The 20,318-nt window shown below is 38.3% G+C and overlaps 1 protein-coding gene across 1 annotated transcript; it reads right to left on the reverse strand.

Annotated features, from left to right (window-relative positions):
* On the reverse strand, positions 1-20,318 carry LOC130054805 (uncharacterized). Its single transcript, XM_056165720.1, has 29 exons — positions 20,238-20,318; positions 19,176-19,226; positions 18,660-19,069; positions 18,392-18,544; positions 18,102-18,297; positions 17,755-18,010; positions 17,491-17,656; positions 17,245-17,412; positions 16,992-17,141; positions 16,317-16,892; positions 15,870-16,213; positions 15,535-15,717; positions 15,183-15,444; positions 14,934-15,081; positions 14,588-14,842; positions 14,205-14,462; positions 13,870-14,107; positions 13,470-13,692; positions 3,293-13,357; positions 2,856-3,191; positions 2,603-2,765; positions 2,336-2,520; positions 2,012-2,223; positions 1,796-1,889; positions 1,604-1,712; positions 1,291-1,502; positions 843-1,194; positions 533-732; positions 1-407 (listed from the first exon to the last, which is right to left on the reverse strand). The coding sequence occupies exons 1-29, from the start codon at positions 20,287-20,289 to the stop codon at positions 117-119; spliced, it is 16,308 nt and encodes a 5,435-aa protein (XP_056021695.1). The 5' UTR covers positions 20,290-20,318; the 3' UTR covers positions 1-116.

A 20,318-nucleotide genomic window follows, 5' to 3' on the forward strand; every position in this document is an offset into this window, starting at 1 on the left:
TACTGCTTGAAATGATTGTATTTATTGATTGGTGAAATCAATATAACAAAAACATGGATTTAACAATTTAACAATTGAATGATAAATCAAAGTTAGTATTAACAGTGTTTTTCAGGTTAACGGCATTTGCTGTCAACCTCCCAGCTGTTAACGAACGGATCCACATCGTTTACAGTTCGCCGTGATGATGTCATCATGTCGTCATACACTTCATTGTTGTTGGTTCCAAAAAGTCCACCTACTTTTCCGTGGTACCATCCACTTACAACGAGTTTAAGTTGATCTCTTGGAATGTTGTAGGTGACGGTGAATCCACGGCCGTACACGTTAAAGGACTGCTCCTCTGAAACCACACTTAATTCTCCAGATCTGTATGGGGTGCTGATAATTTTTCCATCAACACGAAGCTGCAATAGAATTTAAAGTTTTGGAAATTGGTCAAGGATCTTAATTTTTTATGTCGGGGTAAAGAAGAATGATACCCAATTCAAATTCCATGCAGATTAATTTGATTATTTAAAGAAATTCATACCTTCCCATTAGGGGCGATTTGGAGTATCTGATTGGCTGTCATGATGATGAGTTGTTTCTTGTCTTTTCCGAGGACATTCATGATGACAGAGAAATTTCCATCAGTGTAGTCTCGTGCTAGAACGTATGAACATTTTCCAGAGAAATCGTACTCCTCACCATCGAAAGTTGTGACGCGGTTGCCATTCAGAGTAGCAACAGCTGAAATAGAACGATGATATTAATTCAGAACTGAATATATACTAATTACAACAATGAAATAACAAATTAATTCCAGAAGATATACATGTATTACGAAGACATTTCAGTACCTCTGAATGGTGGAATCCAGTTAGAAACATCAGAATCGGGAATGTACTCCGACAGAGATCCCCATTTGTTGGAATATTTTGGGACATAGGAGTGGAGTCGATTGACATACTTGGCGACCGATATTTTAGGAAGTTCCCTCAAAGACGGCATAGCTACAGGCAGGTAAGTGTCCATTTGTATTTCCCCTGATTTTGGGTTGAAAACAGTAATCCTAGAGTTTTGAAGGTTGGAAATGGAATTCTTGAGAATCGCAAACTCCTCCTCAATGTCTATTTTGATCATATCAAAGATGTTGGTCATGACAGATTTGATATTTTCCTCCACTTCCCAAAATTTGTATGCGTTTTTAGCCTACAAATGTATGAGATACATGTAATATATTCATTCCGAAACAGAGATTTAATATTGCGATTTTAAAATCTTACGATAAAAGCAAATTGTCCTAACCAGTTGATAACTTTGATCTCCAGCCTGTTTAATGGTTTTTAATACAGGTCCATTCATTCTAGAAGCGATTTGGTCCCTGGCATTGTAGATGGCGTTTGTATACTGACTAGCCATATCTGGCACTTCCATTTCACTAAGTGTTCTTGAATATACATCGTACTTTGATTTTAAGTACTCAGATACGTGGTTTCCTGATAATTTGGACACCGCAGCTTCAATGAGGAAGATGGAAATAATAAATAGAGGGAAAAGGTGCAACATAAGCATTCATTTAGATCAATATTAACCTAGTAATAAAAAATCTTAAAACTACCTTGGTATTTTTTCATAGAACTTTCAATGACAGCAGACAATTCAACAAACTGTTGTTCAATGAAATTCATCAGTTCAGCATAATTCTTGCTGCCTCTTGATTCCATCAGCTTAAAAACAAAACAGAAACAGTATACTTTCTGCATAATATCACCAAACATAGCATACAACTTTTGGGGAAAACATGTCTTACTGTAATTATTTCCTTGGTGGCCTCCACGTAAACGTTGTACGCTTCTTTACCGGGAAAATTCTGCCATTCAACAGGGTTGCTTTTAATTATCTTTCTGAAATGAAAGACAAACCGAATGTAAAATAATAAAGAAGTCTTCCAAGCTTTATTTCGTATTTTGTTGCAGTTGGATTGTGTTTTCTTTTCTCATTTCTTGAATGGTGTGTAGTGAAATACCTGATGAGTGTCATATCAACAGTGGGATAGTTCTTTTCGATTTCAGTCATGATCTCCTCCATAAATTTACCATATGGGCGGTATCCCTCACTGGCAGCCTGACGGATCAAATTGTATTTGGAATTCAGTTCGTCACCCACGGCTTTGGCTGCTTCAGAGAAAGCGGTGTTCATTTGCCTGCTGGTCAGAGCTATCTTTGCAAGTCCAGATACCTTTGAATATGAAGATAAGAAATAAATTAGAGTGATTTCAAACACAAGAAAAGAGTCTAGCGAAATAGAAAAAAAAACTTTTCCTTATAAATGGAATCCAGGTATTACTTACTTTGAGATCCTGGATCATGGAAGGTCTCCAATGAATACGAGTGTGCAGGATTCTTGATGTATTCAATCTCATTGCTAGGAGATTATCTGTAATTCTACGAGAATTTTCATCTCGGTACACCTCGGCAAGAATGGCACTGTCGTTCACGTACTTAGCAATGAAGTGCAACACATTCGCTGGGTTATCTGAACAAACAAATATTTTGTTAATCTTTCAGAAAAAGTAACCAGTATATTGTCGAGAGTATCCAATGAAATTACACTTTACCTATGTCATAGTTAATTTGTGCATCCAGTAATTTGTTTTCAGGGTCGAAAGTGATGCGAGAGTCAATTTCCTTTGTGTTATCGTACATGTTGCGCAAACTCAGTCTGTATGGTTTGGTTTCGATCTTTCCGGACATAATCATCGATTTAATGGGTGAGGTCACCTGGAATATAAAAGAATATTGCAAAATAATTACAACAAAATAGAAGCAAAGATATTGGAAGGAAGTCCATTAATTTAACCTACTATTTACCTCAACATTTATTTGGCGACGAAGGCTGTCGATTTCTCCCATCAGAGCAAAGTTTTTATTGATACGTTTCGATGTTAGGTAGTCAACCTTGATTCCGCTGGAGTACTTTTCATCTGACATTCCAACATGTGATTTAAACTGAACATCAACACTGCTGAAGATGTGCCTCAGTCCGAAGCTAAAGGTATAGTTTTTGTTGGATCCTCTTGAGATGTCCTCAATTCTGGAGTTGATGACAACGGTCTTGTCTTCGTCTTTAGAATATTTGAATTCTGTCTTCCCATCGAAAACAACGCTTCCTTGGTTCAGGGTCATTTCAGAGTCTAATTTCACATCCTTGTAAAAAAGAAACATTTAATATTTATCAGTTAGTAAAACAATTTTGATTCAGTCTTTAAATGTTCAAAAACGATATTTTCACAATTAATAGTAGTTACCTTGCCAATGCTTGGGATTTCAAAGGACACATCAGCTTTCATAGAGTCTCCTTGAGGAGTAAGGCTGGCACTGGCACCAATTTTCTTGGATGTGTCTCTGTCTGCATCCCACATTACAGACCCATCGATAGACTTCTTGCCATATTTAGTCTGATAGGATCCAGACAAAGCAATGCTTCTCTCTGGAAATCTCAGCTTCAGGTTGTTTCCATTTTCATAGTTGCTTCGACTGTGGACTAGTGAATGTTCAGCATCGATTCCAAAAATTTGAGAATCATCAATAAGGATATCCCATGACGAAAGCATGCGGGAAGATGACATTTCTCCTGATCCCTTGATTTCAACGGATTTGGATGGTGTGGAAACTTTAACTGTAACTTCTTTTCTCTGATTATAAGAATCGGTGACATATTTAGTTTCAAATTTCGCTTGTCTCTCTGTTGATGCTGTGTCCAAGTTAATGGAAACAAGGGCATATTTGACGGACTCGGACATCTCTGCTTCCCCATCGAATTTCATTGGTTGTGGCTCTCTCATCACGAAAGACATAGAGTGTTTTGAATCTTTAGCATAAGCAAATTCCGTGTCCAGTAATTTTTCATCATTAATTTCGGCAAGGAGGGATTGTTTGGCAGAGTCGCTGGATTTTTCGCTGCTTCCTTGGATGTTAAGACTTCTCAATTTGCTAAAGGGGGTGCTGATTGTTAGTCCAGCTTTGTGGGTGGTGATTCTCCATGTCTCACTTGTGGAATAGGTTGCATCAGACACAATGGTATGTCCTTTCATCCATGAGGCTTTCATGTGGTTTCTGTATTCATTGCCATTTTTATCGTTTTTAACACTGAACCTGACGTTTTCAAGTCCACTAATATCACTGTTGAACTCAAATGAGCTGTCGATATCTGACATAGACATGTATCTGAATCTAGCATCAGATTTTGCATTTCCAATCGATGTTTGTACATTGACACTAGTGGTGAAGTCCAGGGGACGTCCGTTGTGAGAAACCATCAGTTTTGTGGATTTCAAACCAGAAAACGGAGTAGATAAAGCAACATTGAATGACATGGGTGTTGATTCAAGATCGATCGTAGACTGCAAATTGATGGTATGGTCTTCCCTAGACAAGGTCATTTCGGAGTTGTATTTTCTTCCAGTTGTGGTAGTTTTGACAGTTGCTTTCAGATTTTTCATACCATCGAATGGCGATTTGAAAAGGATATCTACTTCCATTGGACTGAGGGAGACCTTCCATGCAGCTCTGATATGTTGATCGTTGCCGTATCCAACAGAAACAATTGATTCGATGCTGTTCCTGTTTGCCCCATGTTTTACAGTAAGCTTTGTTTGCTCAAATCCACTGAATGGGGTTTTAATAACCAAGATAGAGCTGATGCGACGCCAGTTTCGCCTGAAAAAATTAAGTGTTCCCTCCATTTTCCCCGTGTTTTCATGCTGGAAATCAGCGCTTGTCCTAAACTGGTCAAGGTCCCCGCTATGTGAAAATTTAGCATCAATATTACGAAGGTATGGTACCGGTGATTTGACTGACAGTGAGCCCTCAATAGCGTCTGTGTTTTTGAACTGTACTGATACAATTGCTTCCTCAGTTCCATACCTTGTGGAGAAATCGGTCTTGAAGTCACCAAGTGTTCCCTCATGATGTAGTTTGGTCATTGTAGTGGAAGATATTCCGTCTATGGTGTATGTAGTTGTCGCTGTGAAGTCAACCAACGAAGCATCATTGTACTGTAAAGTATTTGTTTGACTGAAACTGTATTGACTTCCAACGGAAAAGTCCGTTTGTGATTGAAATATACCGTTATCTGACGACTGTGTGTACGTGGTAGAGATATCATTATAAGGACTTTGGAGTTTCAAGGAGTGTTCTCGTGAAGAATCGCTGACTATGTTACGCAATGAGACTGATACAGTTTGGGAGGATCCATAGACAAGGTTGCTGGACACTTGTAAGTTTTCCAAAGCTCCATCTTTGTTCAATGTAAAAACTGTAGATTCGAAACCAGTGAAAGGAGTCTTAAGAGACATTGAGACTGATACTGCGTCAGAGGTATCCAAGGAGCTATCGAATTCGATCTTTTTTATATTGTTTCCAACTTCCAAATGAGTAGTGTATCCATTGGAGGACCATGTGTTTGATGTTGAAGCACTCAAAACTTCAAAATCATTGATAGGGGTCTTCATGTTAAAGTTGGCGTTCAGGCTTGAATCTCGAAGAGAGACAGATAGATCGGCTTCTAATTTTTGATTGCGGAATGTTCCCTCCAGATGGGAAATGATGTCCCGTGATGTCAGCTCATGGGTGAACTTCATGTTTTGTTTCTCAAATCCCACGAAAGGCGTCTTTACGACGAGATTGGCTGACATTTGGGGTTGAAGATCAAAACTGATGTCACTTTCAATTTTCTTTCTATTAAAGTTTCCTTCGGCATGTCCTCGAAGACCATCGGAAGATTTTACAATATCGACACTGAAATCCTGCTCTTCGAAATCTTTGAATGGGGTTTTCAGAGATACCTTAAACTTCTTCTTTAATCCATTAATGACAGTGAGATCAAATTCAGATTTCTCTTGGTTGAAAAGTACTTCGGCGTGTGTTTGGCAACCCTCACCTGTAGTGTCATGAGAAAACAAAACTTCTTGTTCTTGATAACCTAAGAAAGGTGTTCTTACTGCAATATTTCCCTCCATTTTTCTGTTGTTTCTAAATGAGATGTCCATTTCTACAGTTTTTTGCATGAGTGTTCCTTCCACTTGAATTTTTGGTCCTTTCTTAATAAACTTAATGTTCTGATTCTCCAAATCAGTAAACGGCGTTTTGATCGAGAGACTCCCTTTCTTTGCTGAAAGTTCGCCATCAACTTCAATTGATTTTTGCCTGTAGCTGCCTTGTGCATGGACTTTCTTATCATCAAATGTAAAGCTTAAACTTTGGGTCTCAAAACCTTTGAGAGTCGATTTAAGAGACAACAATCCTTGATTGGATGAGAGCTCGCCGTTAAACTCGATCGTTTCTTGCATGACTGACACGATGGCATGAACCTTACCACTTTCAACTCTGAAGGAGAGTCTCTGACTTTCGAAACCAGTGTATGGAGTAATGATTTGCAGATCTGCGTCAACAATTGTATCGATATTCAAACTGGCTGTAAGTTCAATCTTCTTCCTCTGGTAGGTAACTTCTGCACGCGTTTGATACCCACGAAGGGTTCTCTCGTTATCTATGGAAATTGCTTGTTCTTCAAATCCTGGGAAAGGTGTTTTTAATGAAAGCGTGTGTTGGATTCCATTTCTGGTGAAAATGGAGTACTCGAGCTGAACAATCTTTCCTCTAAATGTTCCCTTTACTTGAAGGGTCTCTCCGTTTACAGTGAAGAGTATTTCTTGTGTTTCGAATCCTTCAAATGGAGTCCTTATCAATAGATTACCAGCCTCAAAATCCACATTTGCATCGACTTCCACTTTCTTGCCACGGGCTGAAGCCTCGAAATGCGATTGGATGCCAGTCTTTTCAAAACTGTGGACAAAGGATGCTGATTGCTTTTCGTAGCCAGAGTATGGTGTTGTGATTATGACAGAACTAGTCGAACCTGGTCTTTTGTTCAATGTAGCCTCAACAGAAATTTCATCCTTTTCAATTCCGACTTTGGCAACACTCGAGATACCATTAGCATTTACTTCATGGTTGAAAGAAGCGGTAAACATGTTCATTCCTGCTATCGGAGTTTTGATAGTTGCACTTGCAGATATGGATTTCTTGTTGTTGAAGGCGGTATCCATTTCAACTGTTTTACCTCTCATAGTTCCTTCCACATGATTTCTGAATCCCCATCCAGAGCTGATATGGTTAAAGGCCAATTTCATTTCCTCAAACCCATTGAAAGGAGTTTTCAACACAATGCTACCTTGGAGTGGCGTTTTGTCGAAGCTAAGATCTGCAGAAATACTCTTTTGACGGAAGGTAGCTTTAGTTGTCGTCTTTAATCCGGAGGAAGAAAGAGAGTAAGTAAAGTCAGCCTTAGATTCTCTAAATCCTTCAAACGGTGTTGTGATGATGAATTTACCACTCATTCCATCATCAAAAGCAATTTCAGCAGCACTGATGATAGATTTGTCTCCTGAATGCATGTTTATACTGCTTTTAATTTGGCCATCATTGTTTTCGTGAGTGAACGAGGCACCACTAGTTTCACTGAATGGAGTTGATAATCTTACAGTTCCTTCTTTAATTCCATTATTAGAATAGGTAATATCTGCTTGAGTATTTTCTCCATTGACATTCAGTTCAGCGTGGGATTGCATGGAGCTTGTTGACTGTGCATGGGTGAAAGTTCCAGACAATTTTCCAGCTATGCTTTTGATGTTGAAAGATACAGAAATAGGTTTGAAGTCATAAGAAATATCAGCAGATAGCATTTCCTTTCCGGATAAACTGATTTTTCCATTGCATCTAAAGTTGTTCAGATCTCCATCATGGCGGAAATGAGCTTGAACATCATCTAATTGACGGAGTGGAGTTTTCAAAGACATTTGTCCGCTGACTGACGACAGGACATCGAGGGAGGTGTCAATTTCTATTTGTTTTCTTCCACTATACGAAATTTCTCCTACAGTTTTAAAGTTTGTAACTGGTCCATTATGTTTCAGCATGACTTTGATATCTTCAGAGAATGGAGTTTTCAGAGTCACGAAGCCATTCATCCCACTGCGTCGATTGAGTCCGAAATTAGCTGTCACTTTCTTACCGTTGAAACTGCCTGAAGACTGGATATTGAAATTCTCTGAAGTACCATCTTGTGACACGGAGACTTGAATGTTCTTCACCACTGGACATTTTGATTTCAGGGAAGCTTCGAAGGATAACGAAGAAACGGTGTTAAAGGAAAGCTTTCCTTGGATTTTCTTCTCCCCGCCATAAGTCAATTCAGTGCCGCTCTTGAATCTCTGACCTGATCCAGCATGATTAAGTTTAAAAATGATATCGTCAGAAGATGGCCGTTTGATGAAGCCATCAATGTTTACTTTTCTGTCGGTGTCTACGGTCAACTGAACTTCGGATTTCTGGCCTTCAAGTGAATAATCGGCATGACTGTTAAAATTCCATATTCCTCCATTATGTCGGAAGGAAAAGTCACTCTCTCGATAATCAGTAAACGGCGTGCGTATGGCCAGTGTTCCCTCAATTGGACCAAGGCTGTTAAAGGTCACGTCACCCTCCACTTTTTCACCATTAGCAGATACCTCAGCATGGCATTTGAAGTTGCTTATTCTTCCTGCATGGGAAAATGAAGCAGATAAACTGTTGATTTTTCCGAATGTGGTAGTCACTGCTGCTCTGCCAGAGATGTCGTTAGTTGAGTCGAACTCTGTTGTAAATATAATATTCTGTTTGCCATAATTCATTTGTACATCTGTCTTGAATTGTCTACTTGTACCCGAGTGTTTTATAGTGGCTTTCAGAGGTTTTTTGTAAATCGTATCTAAGATGAGTAATCCCTGCACCGGAGAGGAGTTCAGAGAGAATCTTCCATCCAAAAGACTTTTACTTCCGTATTTGATTGTTGAAGAAGTAAACATAGGAGAACTTTTATGAAGAAAGGTACCCTCAATTGTTTTGATGTATGGCGACTTGACAATTACTTTTCCTTCCAGGTTGGCCAAAGAACTGAAATTCACGTCCATTTCAGATTTGTCGTTGTTGTGTTGAAATTGGAGATGGCTTCTGAAGTTGTTGAATGTTCCGTCATGCGAAATACTGCCTTTCAGACGATGCATGAATTGAAAAGGAGTTGTCAACTGCATATTTCCTTTGATGTGATCAATTACGTCCATGTCAATGTCACCGGTAAATTTCTTGTTGGACACATCAGACCCTTCGGCATGGATTTGGAACTTCTTCCATGTGCCTTTGTGAGAAAACGATCCTTGTAGCATTTCATAATCTTTGAACGGTGTTTGGACTGACATTTCAACTGAAATATCAGACTCAAAATCCATTTTCAGGCTCGAGGCAATTCTCTTTTTATTCAGGAACATGATATTTACTTGGTTGTTGAAATTTTGTAAGGACCCATCATGTGTCACGGACAGTTCAGTATTTTCAAACTTCCTGAATGGAGTTTGAAGTGCAATTGAGACAGCGATCTTTGGATCTATGGTGAATATAATATCTCCATTATATAGTTTCTTCTTTCCTAATGTTACTTCTCCGTGACATTTAAAATCACGAAGAGTCCCTTGATGAGAAAGGATGACTCCTGCCTTTTTCAGTCCCTTAAACGGTGTTTCAAAGGAAATATCAGCTTTGAAATTTGGTCGGATAGACATCATAAGATCTGCAGTGATAAATTCCTTTCCAATTGAACCACGAACGCTTGTTTTGAAACTCCTCTTATTTCCGCTGAACTTCCAGATTCCCTTCATCTTCTTGTACCCGGGAATTGGGGTGGCCATGTTGACAATAACAACAGAAGCTGATCCTCGTTTCATGGTAATATCGGCTGTATATTTGTTTCCTTTGCCTAGAAGTGCGTTTGTAATTACTCTCATATTCGTTGGTTTGCCTTTCTTGACAAGAGTAAGTGTGATTGTTTCGGTGAATGGATTTTGAATCTGAATTTTTGCTTTAGTGCTCTTCTTATTTACCAAATCCGCATTCAATTTAAACTGCATTTTCTTGTCTACTTTTACAGCACCTGTCGTTGAAAAGCCTGAAAGATCTCCGGAGTGTTTGAATGTTGCTGATACATCCTTATGGAATGGTGTTTTTAGTGTAGCTGATCCAATCAATTTCTTTCCGTTTGAGAATGCAACAGATGTTTCATATATAACCTTTCTTCCTTTTTTCAGTGACGCACTGGTATCAAAAGTCTTAAGTGAGCCTTCGTGAGAAAATGCAGCCGTCATATCATCCACAAAGGAAGATTTGAATTCCAAAGATCCGATAGTCTTCTTTGCATTTTTGAACATTGCAGTGATTGACCCTTTATGTTTACCATATTTAGCATCGGCAGTGATTTTGAAGTCCTTAACTTTACCAGCATGTGAAAAAGATGTTGCAAAGTCATCTGTGACTGGAGAGTCAAATGATAAGGACCCTGTCCATGTTTTGGCGAGTGAAAGCTTAGCATTGGCCTCGTACTTCTTGGATTTGCCATACTGAAATTCAGCCTGAGATACAAAATCTGTCATTTCTCCTTTATGCTGGAATGACGCTCTCATGTCTTCTGACAAAGGGGATTTGATGCTAATACTACCAGTTTGTTGGCTATATTTGGCATCCAATTCATATTTCTTTCCTCTGCCATATAAAGCATCCAAATGTGAGCTAAAATCGGATATGATACCCATATGTTTGAAAGAAGCGGCTATATCATCATGGAGTGGAGATTTAATCAAAATACTACCAGCTGATTTGCCATAATTTCCAGTAATTTCGTATTTCTTTGACTTTCCATACTGCATTTCAGCGTGGGAAGAGAATTGGGAAATGGACCCTTCGTGGTTGAATGCAGCAATAAAATCTTTTGCAAAGGGAGATCTTAGTACCAAAGTTCCTTCTAACTTCTTATCATTGGAAAAGGTTAAGTCTCCTTGAATTTTCTTTCCTCGGGTGTATTCAATCTCACCATGACATTGGAATTGACGACTATTGCCGGTATGACGAATCAATGCTGCAGAATAGGGAAGCTCTTGGAAAGGTGTTGTGAGAGCAATACTGCCTTCAAGATTTTGAAGATTTGGGCGTAAAGTAGACTCCACCTTAATTGTTTTACCTGGCAAATATTCAACACTCAGTTCGGTAACTTTCTTTGCCTTTTGGTCATTATGTGTAAATGAGACACTGCTTTGTTTATACTGCTCAAATGGGGTTTTGACCTGGATGCTTGCTATTATTCCACCGTATGAACTCCATTGAGAAGTAACGGACATAGCTCCAACTAAAGGATCGACCATCAAATTAGCACTGGTATGGAATGATTTGGAATTGCCTGAGAACTCGGCACCAATGGTCATTTTGCGAAGATTTCTATGTGGTGTCGTTAAAACAGTGTTAAAACTCTTCTTGTTATTCCATTGTCCACGATTTTCCATCGTGATGGAATCTCCAGATGGTAGGACGATGGATGATCTTGTAACAGTTTCACCTCTTTCGTTGGATTGGTCCATACTAAGCTTCAACTTTTCTACTCCAGGTATCTGACTTACTAGTTCGACTCTTCCGCTCATCAGTCCAGTTGGAAGGAAATCAAAATGTCCATCTATCATACCAAGGGATTTCTTGTTAGAAAGATATTCAACTTTACCTGTTAGAGGATAGCGATCATATTGAGAGGAGATTGACAGGCTCTTAGTGTCTCCATGGCATGAAAGAGTGTGACTTGATGTAGCAACTCCGTTGTGTCGTTTATAGATGTTCACCAAAGAGAGGACTTTCCTTCCTTTACTACTGTAATTGATCTGGTTATCGATCATTCCAACACCGTGTTCATGCGAAATCGTCAGAGCAATGTCTTCAGCAATGCTAAAGGGAGAACGCAAAGTTGTATCGAAAGATAGTGTTCCACGTGGAATTGACATACTCTGCTTTGCATTTACACTGAAGTCAACGATGCTACCATCGGATCCAAATTTGAAAATAGTTTGGATCTCTTCAAATGTGTTTCTGTGAGCCCAGGAGGATTCTACTTGTCTTGATGGACTGCTTAGCTTGACATTGCCACTGCTCTGTAAATTCCATCCATTTCGAAAATGCATTACCTTTCCAAGGTAGCTGTAAGTGTTTCCGTTGTGCTCGAAAGTAAGGCTATTTTCAAATCTCTTTCCGGTGTCAACATGTTTTGCAGCAAGGTAGAGAGATGCTATTTGTTGCAGAGTTGATTTCATACTCAGTCTTCCTGTGATATCTCTGGAAGAAGACGTCGTTTGGTCAGCAGCAAGCATATCCGCTTGAAGGAAATCCTTGTTCCAAGACAATTTGATCATACTTTCAATTCGTCCGGTCTTCTTGTGCTTCATTTCGACTCCAGATCTTTCAAATCCTGGAACTGGTGTTTTTAAATCAAGACTTGCTTCAAAATCATCCCATTGCAATGGCCGTTTCACGGAGAGGGTGGAAGACATGCGCTTCATTGGTTTCCAGTCAATCTCTATGTTTGTCGAAGATTGTGTTTTGTCAAGTTGATGACCAGCATTGATATTAATGGATTTGTAGTCTTTGAATGGAGATGCAATTTTCAGACCAGCCTTGTAGCCATTCTTTTCCTTACCAAACATAGAGTCTACGGAAACTTTCTTTTTATTCCATTCAGCATGGGCATGGGTAGAATATTTAGCTCCACTCTGGTGTTTCAGATTAATACTGCCCGATCCCAAAGGACTTACTTTTGAAATTGTAGCTTCCAAGTTCTCAATTCCTTCAAAGGTAATGTCGCCTTGTAGCATCAGTTGTTTTGAAGGGTCTTTATTTGCATCCCATTTAACATCCAATTTGCTGGAGTACACTGGCGATTTCATTCGAGTGTCAAACTCCGCTATGATTTTGCGGGCGGGATTTTCGATATCAGCTGCCAACTGGATTCTAGATCCAGGACGGACCAGAGAGGACAGGGAAACTGCATATTTTGTTTTGCCATATTGAACTTCAGAGTTGGCCTGTAGATTTGTAGGAATGAGTCTGTACTGTCCTGAGACAGTCAACATTTCGTAGGAGGGAATGTTGAAAGAGGTAGAGATGTCGTATTCCTTTACTGCAACTTGGCGTACCTTTGTTTGGATGACGCATTTCTTTCCGTTTTCCAGTTGAATTGTGATAACGTTGCTGCATTTCTTGGCGTTGGTTTGATCAAAGATATTGCTGATGACAATATCTCTGCCTGGAATAGAAATGCCTAGTTTACCTACCAGACTTCTAAATTTCTTGGATTTGTCTTTAAGCTCCAAAGAAGCACTGTAGGAGGATTTCGTGCCAAAGAGGACATCCAAGGAAGAATCAATTGATTTGGAAGTCTGAACATGTTTTCCTTTCATTTGATAGTTCACACCCTGTAAGTATATCAAAAATCAATATTGATATCTCAAGAAAACTAGGAACATAGTACTGAATATTGAATTAAATGATATGGAAGCAAACCCTGGTACTTGGGATTTTACTTACAAGGTACGGGAAGATGAATTTGGTGTTAGCGTCAAGATTGAACTTCTTCTGTTTCTTATTCAGAATATGATTCATTGCAGTGGCAATCTCAATCCGCTTCTTCATATCTTTCTTGTTTGCTCCGTATTGGACAATGACAGTGGCCTCGGAGTGTTTCCAGTTCTTGCTGATATCGAAGTTGACGTTGACGTTGCAGTCAGATTGCTGTTTGAAGCTCAGAATCCTGAATCAAATAACATTTTTAATTGAAAAACATTTAAATATATCTCATGCGTATTGCATACAGCCTATATATATATATATATATATATATATATATATATATATATATATGATTTGTAAAATATCAGTATTTATGGATACAAATTTTTGCCCTAATCCGGAGTTATTTTAATCTTACATGTTTCCTTTTGCAGCTGAAAGGCTCTTCGTGTTGGCAACATTAAGTTTTCCATTTAGAGTGACCCTGTCTCTTTTGACACGGGGAATGACGTAATCAAGTGTTGATCGTACTATGGCTATTTTCTTATTTTTCAACAGGAACATGGAAGTTAACTTTGTTGTTAAGATGGGAGATTTGATGTCGATTTTGGATCGTATTCCTGTACTCTTTTTGTTACTAGCATCTCTCAGTTGAACTGGAACGATAGATGAACATTTGTGAGTATACTGAAGTCAGATAAAAGCTAGCGAAAGTATCATCTAACATTGACTATTTCTGCTTGATTAACTTACCGAAGAATTTCATGGGTTTGGAAACGATGCGATCAACGGTTAAATCGACCTTTAAAGCCTTTCCGCTTCTGTATTCAGCTGAACCTCCAAAGCTTATGAGTTCCTTTTCAGGTGTTTTGATGGATAGATATGGTCTATACTTAGCAGCTTTCTTAGTAGCATATTTCTGAACTCTGGACTCAATCACATACTCTTTCTTCTTCTCAAAGCTGATACTGGCTTTAGCTAACACCACCACGCGCTTTGTAGCATAATTTACTGAAACGAAATATATAATCCTGAAAGTTTAGGCCATCAATCCGAGAGAAAAAAAACCCCGAAAATAATTGTAAAGAAACGTGATTAAGAAGTGACAATTTTTCAAAGTGTGAACTAAATATTACCTGAAATCTTAATTGGTTGTTTGGATACTCCGCTTAACACCAAATTAGCGTCTAAAACTTTCATTCCTTCGTAGTTGATTCCTCCTTTAAGTTGGATGGGTTTCATTTTGGGAGCAGATATCTCCACATTAGGTGTATAAGTATAAGAGTTACCCTTCCTCTTTTTTGCCAGTTCTGCAACTACTGAGTATTCCCTCTTATTGTGGACGAATTTTCCACTAACATGTTTCAGATTTTTTTCATTCTGGAGTTTACCTATGTTAAACATTCAAAGAGTATTGTGAATTATGTCTGTCAAACGGGGATTATAATTCATTGTATATTAGCTTGATATTTTGTAGCATACCTGTAAAGGCATATTTACTCCATGGTGACTGTAAACCAAGCTGAATTTTAGAGTCCGCTTTGTTCAGAAGAAATTCTGCGGAAAGAGCCCTGTCAATTCGTGATCCTGGTGTGTCAAAAGCCATACGGATGTTAACGTCCTTCTTGCTCTAGTGACAGAAAATAATGATACAAATTTGGGTTCGTTTCCTCAAAAGAGAAATAATTGTCAATGCTATAACTGTACGTGTGGAAAACATAAATACTTTACCGAGGTAAACCTAGCCTCTATATTATATGACTTGTGCGAATCAGCTTTCAACAGGGATAGATCAATATTCACTGGTCCAGTCAGAGGGAAGTACGGGGCGTTGGCATCAAGAGATGCATTGGGAAATTGAATTTCTCCGCACAATTTCAGTCCAGTGACTTTGGAAAGACGGGATCCAGTGCATGTTTTGTGAGTCTGCCTATTTTTTGTGATCATTTTTTGTTCTTTTTCCGCATCTCGGTGAACAGTAAAGAAAGCAGTCCTACAAATATTTCATTTCAAAAAAATTCCCTTTTTGCTCTGTAAATACTTGTAATCAGTCAATAAATAGCAATCTTAGAAAATACCGTACTTCAGGCTAAATATTTCCATTTTGTCTTTCGGCATGTCCAAGTTGGCATTGAAAATCTTTCCATCTTGCAATTCTAAATGACCTTTTAGCAGCGTGCTGGAGTGAACAGTTGACACCATTTTCAATCCGCTCTTTGTCACAAAAGCATCGACACTCATCATACTAGAGATCTCGACTGCAGCACTACAAACAAAATATTATATATATTCTCAATTTAGTGTATTAGTGTATCATTCTTTTGTTATCTGGATGAAATGTACGTTGCAATGCGAGTTTTACTTAAATGTCACAGATAGATAAGACGATTTGTTTGAAGGCAAAAGCAATGCTCTAACCTGGGTTGAATTGATCCACTAATAAGAAGACTACTCGGACTTGTACCCAGCTTTCGGAGATCAGCCTTTCCGGAGGCTTTCATGTCAATTGTGGCTGTTCCGTTAATTGTCAAATTCAATGGGAATCCAGCACTGGTTGGAATAATCATGGAAGTGTCCAAGAACATGATGTTCTGTGTGAAGGAATAGTCGTGGTTTTTAGACATGCTGATCAACATCTCTAGAATGTTGAAACTATCTCCACTCAAAAGACTCTCAAATCCGTTGAAACTGTTGTAGGATAATTCGTTTCCAAACATTCGCATGTATAGAGCTCCTTTTAGTTGATCCATTCCCATACCGAACTACATGTATAAAATAAACGTTGTATATGATCTTTTCAGAGAGTTAAAAATATCCAAAAAGTCACATAAAAAGAATATGAATGTAAAATGTAAAAATGTATACCTGGCTGTCGATTTTCTTCATTTTCTTGGCATCAATACCTTTAACAACCTGGCTGGTTGCCTTCTTGACATCCTTTTCGGTAAAATACCCATTGGGTCCAAAGTAGGATTCCAAGAAAAACTCCAGACCTTCAACTCGTCCTCCTATTTCAAGAATGTTAACAGATCTTCCGAACAAGTCTACTGTCAGGTTAGCCATCAGTGATCGCGGAATGAATGATTTCGACGACCAGATCAAATTACTTTCAACTGAAGCCCCTGTGTTGATTTTCTCGAGGAAGAAGGATCCTTCGTAATTTCTAGAAAACTTTCTCTTGTCCATATCAAATTCTTTTTTCAGGTACTCGTTTTCCAGGATGGATCTGATCTCCTGTTTCAGTGGACTGGAGGATTCCATCAAATTTGTGAGATGAGACCAGATGAAAGAACCGACTTGGTTAACCTCTTCTTTCTCCAGAGCGTATTGAAACGTAGACAGAATGCTTTTAGATGGACATTGCATCAGGGCCAAGTAGGCGGCTATTCTTAATTCAGAGTCTTCTTCTTTGTCATTGAAAACTTTCAAAGCCTGACTTCTCTGTAATGAAGAATCGTCGTAATATTAGAAGTCATTTATACTAGTTTTGTTTGTACATATTTTCATTCAATGTCCTAAATTAATTAATATAGTACGTACGTCATTCTCACAAGATGCACGACGGAAGGCCTCGATTGCAGCAATTCGTACTTCAATTGGGTTGTCTTTTCGGGAGATGCAGCTGTTGAGTGTTGCAGTAGCTGAGCTAATGTAACCAGAATTCCCAAGAGCGCGAAGCGTCAAGATGATCTGAAAAATAATAAACGAAAGCAGATGAAAAATGAAAAGATGAAAATGCAATATTGATATTAATCAAGGATTATTTCTCAAAATGGTTCAAAATCATACTAACATTGTCTTTGTTGTTTTCGTCAACGTAGCAGCCGTATCCAATTTTATCCTCCAGAGCAGAAATGACATTAGCGATGTCCAAATCGTTTTCACAAGCAGCGTTCTTGCAATAGGTGTTGACTAAGGAGCTCACAGCCAGCAATGCCTTACCATTCTTCTTCAGAAGTGGCTGTGATGGAGACAAGTGTTAGAATATTTCTTTGATATGAAATAAAGATAATGTATTTTCACATGTACAAATTCTTACCAAGACTTCTCTGATCATATCCTTCGAAGGACTTTGGATAAAGGCCAAGGTCGTCAACCACATGTCGGCCTCCATTCCTGTCACCTCATTGTCGTTGATCATTTTGGTAAGCATGACAACAGAGGCTGATGTTCCAACCATGGGAACTGCATCCATGAAAAACTTCCTGGAATAGTTATTGAAACATTTAATTATATCAATATAATACAAGTAACGTAATGTTTTATAATAAGACAGTTGCTTTGAGAGAGATTTACATGTTACCTGACTTTCTGGTTGTTGTCACTGCAGAGTGTACCACTCTGTATGTTTGAATAAACGTCATTCAGAGTTTGAGAGTCGGCTGCTCGCATGATATACACAAGATCGGAGAAAAGACGAGGTGTCTCAGGGCGAATATCCTCCTTTGTTTGGATGCAAATATTGACCAATTGTCTTTCAATGTCTTTGCGAGTTTTCATGCTACTGGCAGCATCTGAGTAGTGCTCAAAGTTCATGTCAGTCTTCCTGCTCACAGATCCTGTCAAAATTGAAAAGAATTCAGTTAGGGTGAACATATTCACATTGATCACTGCTTTTCAAGCAACGTAGTGTACCAATATTGAACTTACTTGCTGATGATACTCCACTTTTCTCGGTCGTGTATTTCAGTGTCTGTCTGCTCTCTGTGATAGCGCCACTTGATTCTCGTGAAAACGGTCTAAACAGATGCTGTTCTGTACAGGAAGATCCTTTCAGGATTCCAGATTTGCTAATTTCCTGCTGGCAAGAGTGACTACTCTTCATGACAGGCAAAGACTGGATTTCCTAAAGAGAAGGAACCGAGTGTATGATAATTGCATCAGTGAAAGGAAATGACACTAAACAACAACTAAACCATAAACAGAACCCGATATCCTACCGATGGAACTCTGTATGGTGTTCCTTGCAGAGCTGTTTGGAATCCTTGGCGTTCTGTGCAGCCTAAAAGATTCTTGTGCTTCTTAATGGTCACGGTGTACCACCCATTCTCGGACACTGTGTAGTCAGCATCACATGTTCCTGTCACGTCAGCCTGGAATTAATGTACAGGTATTCATATCGATTTCTCATGCTTATATCCGTGTCGCTTTCTCTTCATCACTTAGTTAAGATGAAAAAAAACCCAATAAACTGTCTTTGATGCTTACCTCCTTGACTTTCTGGTCAACCTGTAGATCTTCCATTGTGTTTTGAATGAGGGAAAGGATACCTCGTTTGATGTTGAGAACCCAGGTCTTCTCACTCTCAGTTGGACACAGAGACTCAATGCGACCATCTTGGAAAGAGAATCTCAGTGAATTCTCCTCCAACTGTTTGCTGAATTCTCCGGACATGGCTGACAGGACAAAATTTTCTGGTGACTCGGGGTTTCGCTCGTGAAGCTGTACATTCTTGACCTTCAGAACAAGGTCACACTTTGACAGAACTTCCACTTGAACTTTGGTGGTCATTTTCATTCCCGATTTCCCTTCAGACGCCCCCTGAATGAGAGTGGTTGTGTCCACATCGTAGTCGTATTCGTAAGTAGTTCCAGGTTGAAATCCGAATTTTGTAGAGTCTGAAAAAGGAATGATTTATGCTCTAACTGTCATGTCCCGAATATTTTGCAGAAAATACTACACAGCAATCGTAGACATAATGAGAACACAAAGTTCAATATGTACCTGTGCATGTTGTTGAGCATGTATCACCTGATGCTATATCATTTATAGGTCCTGTAGATTAGAAAGAAAAAGCATAGGTATGTATGAAAAAGTAAAATAGAAAAAGTGAAATTAGAGTAATTAATGTTGAATTTTATAGATCGTCATTATCAAGTTCCAGGTTGAAAATGTTAGAATAAAATTGACTTTACATGTATATTATAACAATCTTTACGTTGCTAAATATATAGTCAAGTTAATTTTAGATAACTACGAGATATATCGTGTTTAAATATTTTAACACAGAGTACTATGTTGGAGTAGGTAGATGGTTAGTGTAATTATAAAAAAGTCTTTGTTCACGCACTAAACTAATCACAAGTTCTGAAAATGTTATTGCTTTAGTGTGCATTACAGGGCAAGGTTCAAAGTCAACAAACATGTTCACTACTTTCCATATGAACAACAATCATTACACGACACAATCGTAATAAACATTCCTACACACGACTGGGAGTCAGTTGATGTACTTTACATATTGTTAACTAATTAATGAAATTCAAATAATACAATATCATGCAACATCATGATAATTGAACACTTGTCAAAAATATGTTTTAATGAGATATACATTTTATATACATGTACACATGCCTACATACGATTTGTGGTCGGCTGATTTTAACTTGAGATATTGTTAACTAACGAGTATGATTTAAATATAATATTATGTAAGATCATAAGAATTCAACACTTGTAAAAAGTACATATGTTTATGAGATATCTATCCAAATATAAATGCCCAAACACGCTTATGACTCATTTTAATGTAAGTATTATTAAGTAATGAGTGTAATCTAAATAATACAATATTATGTATAAAAAGGTTCAACACTAGTGAAAAGTACATGTTATTATGAAATGTATTTCATCTTGATTAAAGAAAGACAGAGAACAATCATAAACCAGAAAGTTATTTAATTTTTTTTAAATGATAATAGTATATTCTGTTTGATTTCAATCGAATCATGTCTCTTAATGATATCATAATTTATATACTAAAAATAAGATTTAAGAACTTACCCGCCCAGATTCCTGCCGTTAAGGCTAGAAGTAAAAGTAACGTTCGCTCCATCGTGGGAGCTTGACGGTTGCTTTTCTGTG

The sequence above is a fragment of the Ostrea edulis genome, chromosome 5 (genome assembly GCF_947568905.1).
Source record: "Ostrea edulis chromosome 5, xbOstEdul1.1, whole genome shotgun sequence".
Taxonomy (NCBI): Eukaryota; Metazoa; Mollusca; class Bivalvia; order Ostreida; family Ostreidae; genus Ostrea; species Ostrea edulis.